This window comes from Salmo salar, chromosome ssa09, assembly GCF_905237065.1.
Source record: "Salmo salar chromosome ssa09, Ssal_v3.1, whole genome shotgun sequence".
In the NCBI taxonomy this organism is placed as follows: Eukaryota; Metazoa; Chordata; class Actinopteri; order Salmoniformes; family Salmonidae; genus Salmo; species Salmo salar.
In genome coordinates this window covers 18572904-18585095 of record NC_059450.1, presented here as the reverse complement: position 1 = coordinate 18585095, position 12192 = coordinate 18572904, and the positions used below count along the sequence as shown (strand labels likewise).

General features: G+C 42.1%; 1 protein-coding gene across 1 annotated transcript; it reads left to right on the top strand.

The window, feature by feature from the left end:
* Window positions 1-4826: 4826 nt before the first annotated feature.
* Window positions 4827-11865, top strand: LOC106610870 (uncharacterized transmembrane protein DDB_G0289901). The gene is made up of 10 exons (XM_014210514.2): window positions 4827-5091; window positions 5708-6199; window positions 8088-8132; window positions 8568-8663; window positions 10010-10045; window positions 10241-10402; window positions 10574-10708; window positions 10782-10934; window positions 11269-11400; window positions 11492-11865. Exons 2-10 carry the CDS (start codon window positions 5794-5796, stop codon window positions 11611-11613), a joined length of 1287 nt encoding a protein of 428 aa, XP_014065989.1. The 5' UTR covers window positions 4827-5091; window positions 5708-5793; the 3' UTR covers window positions 11614-11865.
* The last annotated feature ends 327 nt before the right edge of the window (window positions 11866-12192 follow it).

The following is a 12192-nucleotide window of genomic DNA, read 5'->3' as shown; positions in this document are numbered from 1 at the left end:
GATTACTTTTGTTCTTCGTCAGAATGCACTCTCAGGAATTCTACTTCAACAACAAATGTTGTTTTGGTTCCAAATAATCCATAGTTATATTCAAATAGCTCTGTTTTGTTCATGCGTTCAGGTCACTATCCAAAGGGCGACGCGCGGGCGCATTTCATGACAAAAAATGGCAAAATGTTCCTTTACCGTACTGTTAGAAGCATGTCAAACGCTGTTTAAAATCAATTTTTATGCAATTTTTCTCGTAAAATAGCGATAATATTCCAACCGGAGCACTTTGTATTCATTCAAATAGAGAAAGAAAAACATGGTGGTCTCTCGTGACCGCGCATCTCCAGGCTCTGAGCCACCAGACAGACCACTCACAAACAGAGCTCCTGAACCTTGCCCAGAGACAGCAGACGCCCCAATCCACTTTCTGGCGCCTTCAGAGAGCCAATGGAAGCCTTAGAACGTGTCACGTAACAGCAAAGATACTGTAATTTCGATAGAGATAACACAGAAGGAACACAAATTGTCAGACAGGCCACTTCCTGTTTGTAATCTTCTCAGGTTTTTGGCTGCCATACTCACAGACACCATTCAAACAGTTTTAGAAACTTTAGAGTGTTTTCTATCCAAATCTACTAATAATATGCATATTCTCGTTTCTGGGGAAGAGTAGTAACCAGTTTAAATTGGGTACGTTTTTTATCCGGCCGTGAAAATACTGCCCCCTAGCCCCAACAGGTTAAATAGTACCCGCAAAACACCAGTCTCAACGTCAACAGTGAAGAGGAAACTCCGGGATGCTGCCCTTCTAGGCAGAGTTGCAAAGAAAAAGACATATCTCAGACTAGCCAATAAAAATAAAAGATTAAGATGGGCAAAACAACACAGACACTGGACAGAGGAACTCTGCCTAGAAGGCCAGCATCCCAGAGTCGCCTCTTCTTGAATTCAACCATTATTGGGTTCAAATACACATTTAGATTTGCGAACAGCCATCGACAACAACCACAATCCATAAGGCGCAAATAGCTAAATGAGAGAGCAGCAGTGTGATTCACATCAATGCGCTATGTAGATATCCATAATAAGTGATATCCGTATCGCCGTAGACTACACCACTGCTGTCATCCTTACCTCCTAGCGTTTATTCAAAATGGATCATCTTTGGATGCCGACAGCACCATTGGAACACATAGTTTGGTCTGTAGCCTACAAAAGCTTCTTCCTTGCTCTTTTCCCGCGATTCATCAAACATGTGGTGTGTCATCATAGTGGTCTCTGACTTGTGGTCAGACTCGCTCAGGTGTAACAAATTTAAACTTGTGCCTTTTTTCAATGTAATTTGAATGTCATTGAGAAAACAAAGCCGTGTCAAAGATTTTTTTCCGCAAACATATTTTCTGAATTTAAAAGTAATCCTCGATGTAATCATCTAGTTTTTCAAAAATATCTGTAATCTGATTACAATATTTTTGCTGGTAACGTAACAGATTACAGTTACCGGTTTTTAGTAATCCCTTACCTGTAATGGATTACATGTAATCTGTTACTCAACAACCCTGGGGGTGTTGAGGGTGCTGCAGCACCCCCTGAAAAATTTGGACTGATATAGCCATCTGCGGCGCAGGAAAAACTTTTTTCCAGAAACTTTTCCATCAAAGTCTGGCATTCTCTAGATTTAAGGTTCTTTCAAGACAACTGGGAACTCTGGAAAAAAAACAAGGTTGATTCATGACGTCAGTGATCTTCAGGTCGGAGCTCTGGAAAGAGGCCCGAGTTCCCGACTTGGAATTCAGAGTTGGATGACCGTTCAAAAGGTATTCACACAGTCAGAGATCATTTTTCCCGATTTCCCAGTTGTCTTGAACGCACTGAAGTCTGAGATTTGCCAGGTCCGAGTACCCAGTTGTTTTGAACGAAGCAGAAGTCATGCTGGATTGACAGCATGACCAATGTATTCAACCTTTTCTGGCTCATGGTGTTGCATGTGAATGTTTATCCTTTTAAGCTTTGAAAAAACCCAGACTTAGACCACAGACCCTCTCCACCGAATTGAAGGCAGGGGAAGCAAAATAGTGATGGCTTGGCAACCCTTGCAGTTAGCCACTGATTCCTTCCAAAACACTCATTGTTGAATTTGCGATTTCCACTTGTTGTCTAATGTTTATGTCCAATGGCCGATGAGCACCAATATGTTTTTTATATATAATTTATCTTCATATGACAAGGATTGAAAAGGATTTGCCAGTAGATTGCTGACTTGATTCATGATGATGACTGCTTGTCTAACTTGCTAGCTAAGATTTTGAAAGTATGATGTTGACATGATCAGTCCAATCAAAACTACGGTAGATATAAAGTGATTTGATATCTGTGGCCAAGGATCTTGAGCCTTCTTGGATGGGCACTTCTAATGTAAACCTAGGGCAGCACCCAAGTGGGCTTGAACTTTCTAGCACTCCCTGTAGATTTTGCTGTGAAGTAGTGTCCTCATGAGTGACAGAACACTGAGCCAATCATGGTGCAGCTAGAGAAGATTGCCAACCCCTGCACTCTATATTTTCCACTGGCTGCCCCTCCACCACAGAAAGCACTGAGCTAAGCTGAAACACCTGCATTTTGGAGCTGCCTTACTCAAAAAGGCAAAAAAGAGATAATGTCTGTATGCCGCTTATTAACCCAATACATTTTGTTTTACATTGTTTGCAAACTGATATGTAACACGAGTAGCGCAGTGGTCTAAGACAATGCATCTCAGTGCAAGAGGTGTCACTCTAGTACCTGGTTCAAATCCAGGCTGCATCACATCTGGCTGTGATTTGGAGTCCCATAGGATGGTGTGCAATTGGCCCAGCATCATCTGGGTAGGCCGTCATTGTAAATAAGGATTTGTTCTTAACTGACTTGCCTAGTTAAATAAAATAAAACATTCATACTAAAATAACATGCAAAACAGGAAACAACCCAAAAAGTACTACTTTTTCAATTTTTAGCGAAATAGGTGGGGCCTGAAATAGGTGGGGCTTGGTATTCTATATCGATTTGCTCTTCTTAAATATAAATCATCTGAGTCATTCATTTCAATCTCTGAATTGTTTATTCAAACTGTTTGCCACTAGCTCCTGATATCAGGGCATAAAAAATACAATCTGTCTCCTGAACTAGCATGTCACTAGGCCCAAGTTTATTTTCCCCAGGGTTTCATTGGCAAAAATAGCTGGCTAGCTGAACTATGCTAGTTTTCGTCCGTTGCCAAACTTCATAAATACTGCACCTTCAACTTAAAAAGTAGTTTTCTAGTTATACAATCAAGTAACTAAGAAATTAGCTGGAAAGAAATTTGAAAATGATTTAATGTTTTATTGTTTTGTTGAATAGTTATGACTGGTTCAAGATATCTGTCGTAAGACGACGGTGGCTAAGGATATCATTGCTACTTAACGCAGATCTAAATTCAGTTTTGATATCCACTGGCGTCATTGGCATAGGGTTAGCTGGACATTTCTGACTGTTCTTGTCAAGCGTTCAAGGCAACTGCGAACTTGCAACTTGGAATTACAAGTTGGAAACTCAGGCATCATCCTAGAGTTTAGACTTTCTAACCTAAAGATCACTGATGTCACTATTTGACTAGATTTTTTCCTGAGTTATCAGTTGTCTAGAACGCACCATTGGAACTGTGACAACGGGCCTCTCCCCGCTTGGCTCGATGGGATATGTAGTGATTTTGCCAACACAGACAGGTAGGTACACATTTTTGTACCCTTAACATTTTTTTAACTAACTATTGTATTTGTTGATTAAATCTGACTTCATTCATATAATGAGGAATCCAGGAATGTCACAAGTTAATTGACACGTGAAAACTAGAGAAAATAGCAACTCTACAAAGCGCAATGACTACATTGAGGGCTCCCGAGTGGCTCAGCGGTGCTAGAGGCGTCACTACAGACCCTGGTTAGATTCCAGGATGTATCACAACCGGGAGTGGTTGGGAGTCTCATAGGGCAGCGCACAATTGGCCCAGCATCGTTAGGGTTTGGCCGGGGTATGCCGTGATTGTGAATAAGAACTTGTTCTTAACTGACTTGCCTAGTTAAATAAAAAATGAAAGGCTAAATTACTTCCGGAATCAAAGAAAGGGTCCACAGAGCTCCTCCTCACCACTCTACTGGGAACTCTGAGGAAAAATGTGCTCCCACTGGGATTTTTTGTTGTTGAAAGGTCATCCAACTTGGCATTCCAAGTCGGGAACTCTGGCATCTTTCTAGAGCTTAGACTTTCCTACCTGAAGATCACTGACGTCATGATTTTTTTCAGTTCCCAGTTGTCTTGAAAGCACCACTTGTCAAGATGCGTCAGTAAAATATTGGCACGCAACATTTTGTTAGAGACCAACGGAACAAGTACAACTTGAATTTCTAGGTTTAAAATGTCCCTTTCGTGGCCAGGGTTGAACTATTTTAAGAAATGCCATTGGTTGGTGGATTTAATGTCTAAATTCTTTCACAGGCTGATGGAGAAGTTGTGTTATGATATATTTACTGGCTACCACATTTTGAGGTTAGCATAGGGCTAACGTGGCCATGTTATCTGATGGGACCTGAGGTGCGTTCAGTTCGTTTGAACGTTTGCTACGTTCCCGAACGATTTGTACTGAATGACACGTTTACGCAAAACATTTTGAACTGAGTTTGAGGTACATTTTTCCCATATGGTGGGTGTGGCCTGAAGCAATGAGTGACGTTTAACTTTAAATTGTTGCTTATGTTTGCAAATACGTCCCTCAGATCTCTTAGTTATGCCCAACGTTATTAAAGGACAACATGTTTTTCTTGACCAAATGCGACACAATCCCATTGCCTTCCAGTCAAAAAAACACACTAACCACTTTGTCTGCATAGCGTCAACTTTCACCCAGAACAAAGTACAGAGTAGTATCTCTCGCTTCACATATCCCACTCTGGCTGGAAACTTTTACTCATTTCCCTGAAATAATTACTGGGCGGAGATATCGTTCTTGAAGCTGGAAAGTGAAACTGGGGAAAACATTTAGAATGCGTGATGCTCCTTGTTGCTGGAAGGTTAACATTATCACAGGTTTGTAAACCGTGTAAGATTTACTATCATCATTATAATCTATGTGCGCTGTTATCTCGACCAATCGGTTTGCGCGCATATAGATTATTATAATAGATTATTATAGATTACAGATTATTATTATAACTTTCTCAAAAAAGGGGTGACGACGAATTAAAAAACAGAAATTCTTGTGCAAACCATGGTGTCCCCAGCTGGGAAAGTTTGAATACCACTGACTTAAAGTAATGTATGCGTGTGTTTACTTAGTGTTTTCAATTTTAAAGTTTGTAATTTGTAATTTAGGGGTGTGGTTTAAATATTCAACTTCATCATTTGTTATAGATGTTCTTTCAAGAATCGATGTGGTCATTAGTTTTTCCGATGTGTGGGGATTTTCTTTTACAGTAGACGCGTTATGTTTCAACGTTCCGTCTGACCTTTTGTTATTAGATGTGTGCCGCATTTAAGATTTGTTGTCATCATTTTATATTTTAATTGTGGCACAAATAATGTTCCAAATACAGTACCTTCCTTTAACTCTATAGAGTTATAACTTGTGCACTTTGCCCCGCCTTCTGAAATGTGTGTGTAATGAGAGAGTCAAATGCTGTAACTTTTCTCCCACTGTTTGCAGTTTGCATCTGAATTGCACCCGAAGTTGCACCAACCCTGACAGAATTTGACTGAAGCCCAAAGCAGTTAAACCCAAGGCAAACGAAGATGGCGCCAGAATCAAGCTTGTCCCGACCAACCAAATTTCTGCCTGTACCCGGTGAGCAGCAGGAGCCTTGGAATGACTGGATAAAGTATTTTGAGTTGTACATTACACAAAGAGGCTTGCCAGAGGAAGAGAAGATAGCACTGTTGAGTGTTTACCTTGGGAAGGAGGGACTGCGCATCTTAAATACCTTGACAACGATTGAAACATATGCAGCAATGATTGATGCCCTCACTGCTTACTTCAGCAATGCTCAGGAGCCTCGGGACGGTCAGGAGACTCAGGACTGTCAGGAGTCTCAAGACTGTCAGGAGCCTCGGGACGGTCAGGAGCCTCGGGACTGTCAGGAGCCTCAAGACTGTCAGGAGCCTCAGGACCCGGATGATTCACAAAGTATCAAACAGAACAGTGAGTCAAACAGAACTTCCCAAAACTTTCACAATTCTGATCGTCAAAATGGGAGCACCATATTCAACATTTGTACTAATAGCAACATGCACCCATAATGTTAAAAGGTCACAAATACTTATGAAAACATTTAATAGTTGGCCAGGGAGTGTTAAGTACACAACACTTTTGGAATTTACCAAAACAAACACCGATTTAATAACAGAACATAATGTGTTGAATCCAGGTCACAGCAACATGTCTGTATCCATCCAAGTATTAGCCCACTGAGCTAAAGCCCACCAAACTCACAAAGCCAACTCCATGACACTCATAGGTGGTATTAAGTATGACCAACAATCCTGGAAAATATCCATGATAATGTGTTTTGTGTCATGGATATTTTCCAGGTAGTAAATGTAGGGTTTCTATTAGGATAGCTGTGAGGCTCTAGTGCACAATGTAATGATATGTTGGGAATATATGAAGGGTGGACTGGAGGAGGGGTGGGAAAACTTTTTTGGCTCGAGGGCCACATCGGGATTTTGAAATTCAACGGAAGGCCGCATTTTTTGGGGGACCAATTGTTTGTTAAAATCAATTTGTGGGGGCTTCCCGTGTGGTGCAGCGGTCTAAGGCACTGCATCACCGTTCTTGAGGCATCACTACAGACCCGGGTTCGATCCCAGGCTGTGTCACAGCTGGCCGTGACTGGGAGACCCATGAGGCGGTGCACAACTGTCCCAGCGTCATCCGGGTTAGGAGAGGGTTTGGCAGGCCGAGATTTCCTTGTCCCATCGCGCTCTAGCAATCCTGTGGCGAGCCGGGTGCATGCACGCTGACACGGTTGCCAGGTGTACGGTGTTTTCTCCGACACATTGGTGCGGCTGGCTTCCGGGTTAAGCGGGCATTGTGTCAAGAACCAGTGCGGGTCGCGTTTCGGAGGACGCACGGCTCTCCACCTTCACTTCTCCAGAGTCCGTACGGGAGTTGCAGCGATGGGACAAGACTAACTGCTGTCGTGGAAATATTCAGTCCATCATATTTCTCAAATACCGGAGCCTGTGAGTTCAAATAGACATTTATTACAACATAATAAAAGCCGAGCTGGTTCATGAAATCAACTACTTTCAGTCTTGGCACATACTTCTTATACATTTTTCCTCCTTAAGTCACACCCATAGTAACTCCTCTTAATGACTCATCCCCTCTGGCATTTAGCCACTGTTATCTTATTTCCTTATTCATTTTAGTTTGGTTTCATATTAGGGCATGGAAACTGTAGAGCCACACCAATAGTTCAAAAATATGTTGCCTTAAGACCGGTGCATGCATGTAGGACCATAGCAACAGTCCTTGGCACTTTACAGAAATAGGCAGACATGTCATCCTGCCAACTCCTCTGAAAGGGACACCCATGTTCTGGAAAAGACCCAAGAGGTGTAACCATAGTAACAGTACATATTAGGCCATAACACAGTTACAGGAATAACCAGTCATGTCCACTCCCCAGACAGGTGCATGTCTAATGGTGTCTAATGACCCAGAGCACACATAGATCACCAGTTTTGCTGACTATCCTGAAATGTATAATGGCCACACATTTTCTGGAAAATTCTCAATACTACCAATTGGATACCACGAAATTGGGGAGAAAAAAAAGGTGAAAAAAATATGCATGTTTTGCGGGCCGTACTTTGCCCCCCTTGGATTAGAGGATGGTTTTGAGTAAAATGCACCCTTTTAACCTTTCAAATAGTGAATAGCTAGTTTACTAATCAACAAATTACAATAGGTTAGGCTACTGTTGTGGATTAGGTGAATTACTAGTTGACTTGCTGGCTAACACACAGTAGCTTTGTCAATAAGCAGGATATCATAAAAGAGCAATATTGTATTTTCTATTTAGGAAAAAGGATGATCATTACAGGAGCAGCAGCAACAGTGGGAGCAGGTAAGATAATGTATTTAGTCAGCATGAATATTCTATTTGATCCAATAACTCCACTAATCTGATTGATCTGTATTATATTTGTTGATTTTTGCAAAAAAAAAAAACACTGGTCAAAATCCATTGTAAACATACTTTTGATAAGTTTAAACAACGTAAATGGAACAATAATTGCCAGAATAAGAAACACAATATAAATGGCACAATAATTGTCAGTATAAGAAAAGGAATCTCTAGTCTATGCTCTGAACATTATTGGTTAAGCCCTTTCTAGGTGTTACCTTCAAATCATTTCACAGTTGTATTGCTACTTTCTTTTGTCATTTAGGCCTAAGTCATTCACATTATAGTGATACTATTGTCAAACCTATAACAGGGAGCCATGTATGTTTTTGTTTGTTTGCTCGTTGCATGCTCTTGTCTGCTGGGCCTTCACAGCTGCGGCGGTGGTGGGGGCACCAGTTGCCCTGGGAGTGGCAGGTTTGACTACTGTTGGGGTTGCTGCTGGAGCAACTGCAGGGGGCGCCGCAATAGGTAAAATCAAAGAAAGCTTTAATGGCATGATGGAATAAAGGAAGCCAATGGTAGTGTTTGTGATTATAGTGTTTAGATCATATGACTTATTGAGTAGAATTTATCATTGATGATTGACTTAGTCGTTTTCTTTGCTCTTATAATGTAAGGATGTGTATCCTGTGTGTATCCATTTTGGGTCACCCATGTTCTTTGAAACTATTAGCCCACTGATCTAAAGCCCACTAAAGCCACAAAGCCACCTCCATGACATTCATAGGTTTAAGTGGTATTCCGCGTGACCGGAAGTCCTTCAAAATATCTATGATGATGCGTCAAAAAGCATCATCATAGATTTTTTATCCAGGAAGTAAATATAGGCTTTTTATTAGGATAGTTTAGGATGGCTTTCGTATGCAATGTATATAATTATATTTTGGGACTATATGAAGGGCAGACTGACGGGCTAAAACATTTTTCTTTATTAAAATCACATTTATTTTTCAATCAAATTGATTTATAAAGCCCTTTTTACATCAGCCGATGTCACAAAGTGCAATACAGAAACCCAGCCTGAAACCCCAAACAACAAGCAATGCAGATGTAGAAGCACGGTGGATAGGAAAAACTCCCTAGAAAGGCAGGAACCTAGGAAGAAACCTAGAGAGGAACCAGGCTCTGAGGGGTGGCCAGTCCTCTTCTGGCTGTGCCGGGTGGAGATTATAACAGTACATGGCCAAGATGTTCAAATGTTCATAGATGACCAGTAGGGGCAAATAATAATCATCACAGTGGTTGTAGAGGGTGCAACAGGTCAGCACCTCAGGAGTAAATGTCAGTTGGCTTTTCATAGCCGATCATTCAGAGGTAGAGAGTCAAAAACAGCAGGTCCGGGACAAGGTAGCCCTTCCGGTGAACAGGTCAGGGTTCCATAGCCGCAGGCAGAACAATTGAAACTAGAGCAGCAGCAGGTGGACTGGGGACAGCAGGTGGACTGGGGACAGCAGGTGGACTGGGGACAGCAGGTGGACTGGGGACAGCAAGGAGTCATCAGGATAGGTAGTCCTGAGGCATGGTCCTAGGGCTCAGGTCCTCTGAGAGAAGAGAAAGAGTTAGAGGGAGCATACTTAAAATCACACAGTACAAGACAGGATAAAAACTCCAGATAAGCTGTAACAGACTGATCCTAGCCCCGCGACACACAAACTATTGCAGCATAAAGCCCTTTTATCCTTTCGAATCCAAAATGGTGAGTACCTAGTTTACAATCAACAACCAAGGTTACTCTGATGGATTGGGTGAATTACAAGTTGAGTTGCCATAAAAGGAGGTTATCATAAAATAGCAATATTTTCTTTACCATTTAGGAACAGGTACAATTGCTGCAGCAACAGCGGGAGCAGGTAAGATTATTTATTTAGTCAGCATGAATTCAAATGATCAATTACCAGCTTCAAATAATTTTACAGATGTATTACTACTTTGTTTTGTTGTTTAGGCCAAACATTCACATGATAGTGATACTATTGTCAACCTATAACACGAGGCCAGGTATGTTTATGGTTGCTTGCTCAAGTGTTTCTGCTGGGCCTTCATAGTTGCGGCAGTGGCAATGGCACCAGTTGTCCTAGGAGCGATAGGATTCACTGCTGGTGGGATTGCTGCTGGATCATATGCAGCAAGCATGATGTCTGCAGCGGCTGCGGTAAATGGAGGTGGGGTAGCAGCCGGGGGTCTTGTTGCTGTTCTACAGTCAGCAGGTAAATACGAAGAATCCTACAATCTTTCAATGAAATAAAGATAGCCAATGTTGGTGTTTGTGATGTCATAACTTACTAAATCACATGACTTGATATCGTTTATCTTTGCTGTTTGGATTTATTTTTTATTTTTATGTTGGACAGTGACAGATGTGTATGTGGTCAACCTAGGTGCTGCAGGGCTTTCAGGAGGGGCTACAGCGGCGCTGGGAGGTGTTGGAGCTGCACTTAGTGGAGCCGCAGGATGGGTGGCCGCAGGAGCAGGGATCTCAGGAGCGGCAGCAGCTACTACAGCAGCTACGGCAGGTGTGAATGGCAGTGTAATGTAAGGAAGTTTGTTTCTAATATATGGGATAGTGACGTATGTGGTCTTCTCTAGGTGCTGCAGGGCTCTCTGCAACGGCTACAGCAGCCGCGGGAGGTGTTGGAGCAGCAGTTGGTGGAGCGGCGGGATGGCTGGCCACAAGGACAAGGACACCTGAAAAGGAGGAAGGAGAAGAGACAGGAGCAGCTACAGCAGCTGCTGCAGGAGGTTTGTCAGATTAATTTATCATTGATAAATTGGTCATGTAAGTCAAATTAATGTTTGTCCTCTAGCGCCAAGGACTGTACACGCTAAGGCTGGTTCAGGTAGGTAAGCTACCACTATGGGGCAGTAGTAAAAGTGCAAGCAGTAGTTGTCACTTTATTGCATACATGAAAGGACAAGGTACTTTTGGTAGGTAAGGTAAAGGCTTGATCAGGTGTTGTGAGTTGCTGGGAGGGGGCGTGGCCAGAAGGTAATAGGGATAAGAGCCGTGACCCTTCACAACAGTAAGTATGTTTGTATCGTATTTGGGACAGCGATGTGTGTGGTCTTCCTCTAGGTGCTGCAGGGCTTTCAGGAGAGGCTACAGAGGCTGTGGGAGGTGTTGGAGCAGCAGTTGGTGGAGCATCTGAAGGGGAGGGAGGAGTCGAGGAGAGAGAGCTTTCAGGAGCGACTACAGCAGCTGCAGAAGGTGTGTGAGGAGTCATTTATCATTTTAATTGGTAATGTAAGGATATTTGTATCTCGTATGTGGAACAGCAATGTGTGTGGTCTTCCTCTAGGTGCTGCAGGGCTTTCAGGAGTGGCTACAGCAGCTGTGGGTGGTGTTAGAACAGCAGTTGGTGGAGCGGCGGGATGGCTGTTCTCAAGAATCGGGATGTCTAAAGAGGAGGGAGGAGAGTAAAGAGGGAAGAGAGAGGATGAGAAGAGATCCCGGAGGAGGGCCCTTTACATCAAAACTGATTGATGTTATGAATGTTTTTTTTGTTGCTCCTTAATTATTTGTTTATTTTTTATTTTTCTCATTGTTCATTTTTATTTCTGATTTTTGAATTTATTTTTGTGATAAAAAAACATGAGCAGGTGCACACCCAGAGTAATAGTTTGTGTGGAGGTGCTGACTAACGGCGAATAAACTATAAACTATCAAAATAAAGAAAATCGCACTCTCCATGTATAAACTCCCAGCAATTGAACGTTTCGGCAACACTCTGCCTTCCTCAGGGTTAGGGTTAGTTGAGTTTATAGTAAATATTTTCTCAACACTGTTTTTTCTTGGTTAAAAACTTCTTACATATATTTTTTAAGGGCTTGTAAGTAAGCATTTCACTGTAAGGTCTACCCACACCTGTTGTATTTGGGGCATGTGACAAATAACACTTGATTTGATTTTGATTTGAATGATTTCATAATGGTGTTATGAGTGCATATGTAAACCCCCTTTTGGTGTTGCCAAAACACATACTGGTATATACCCACTCAA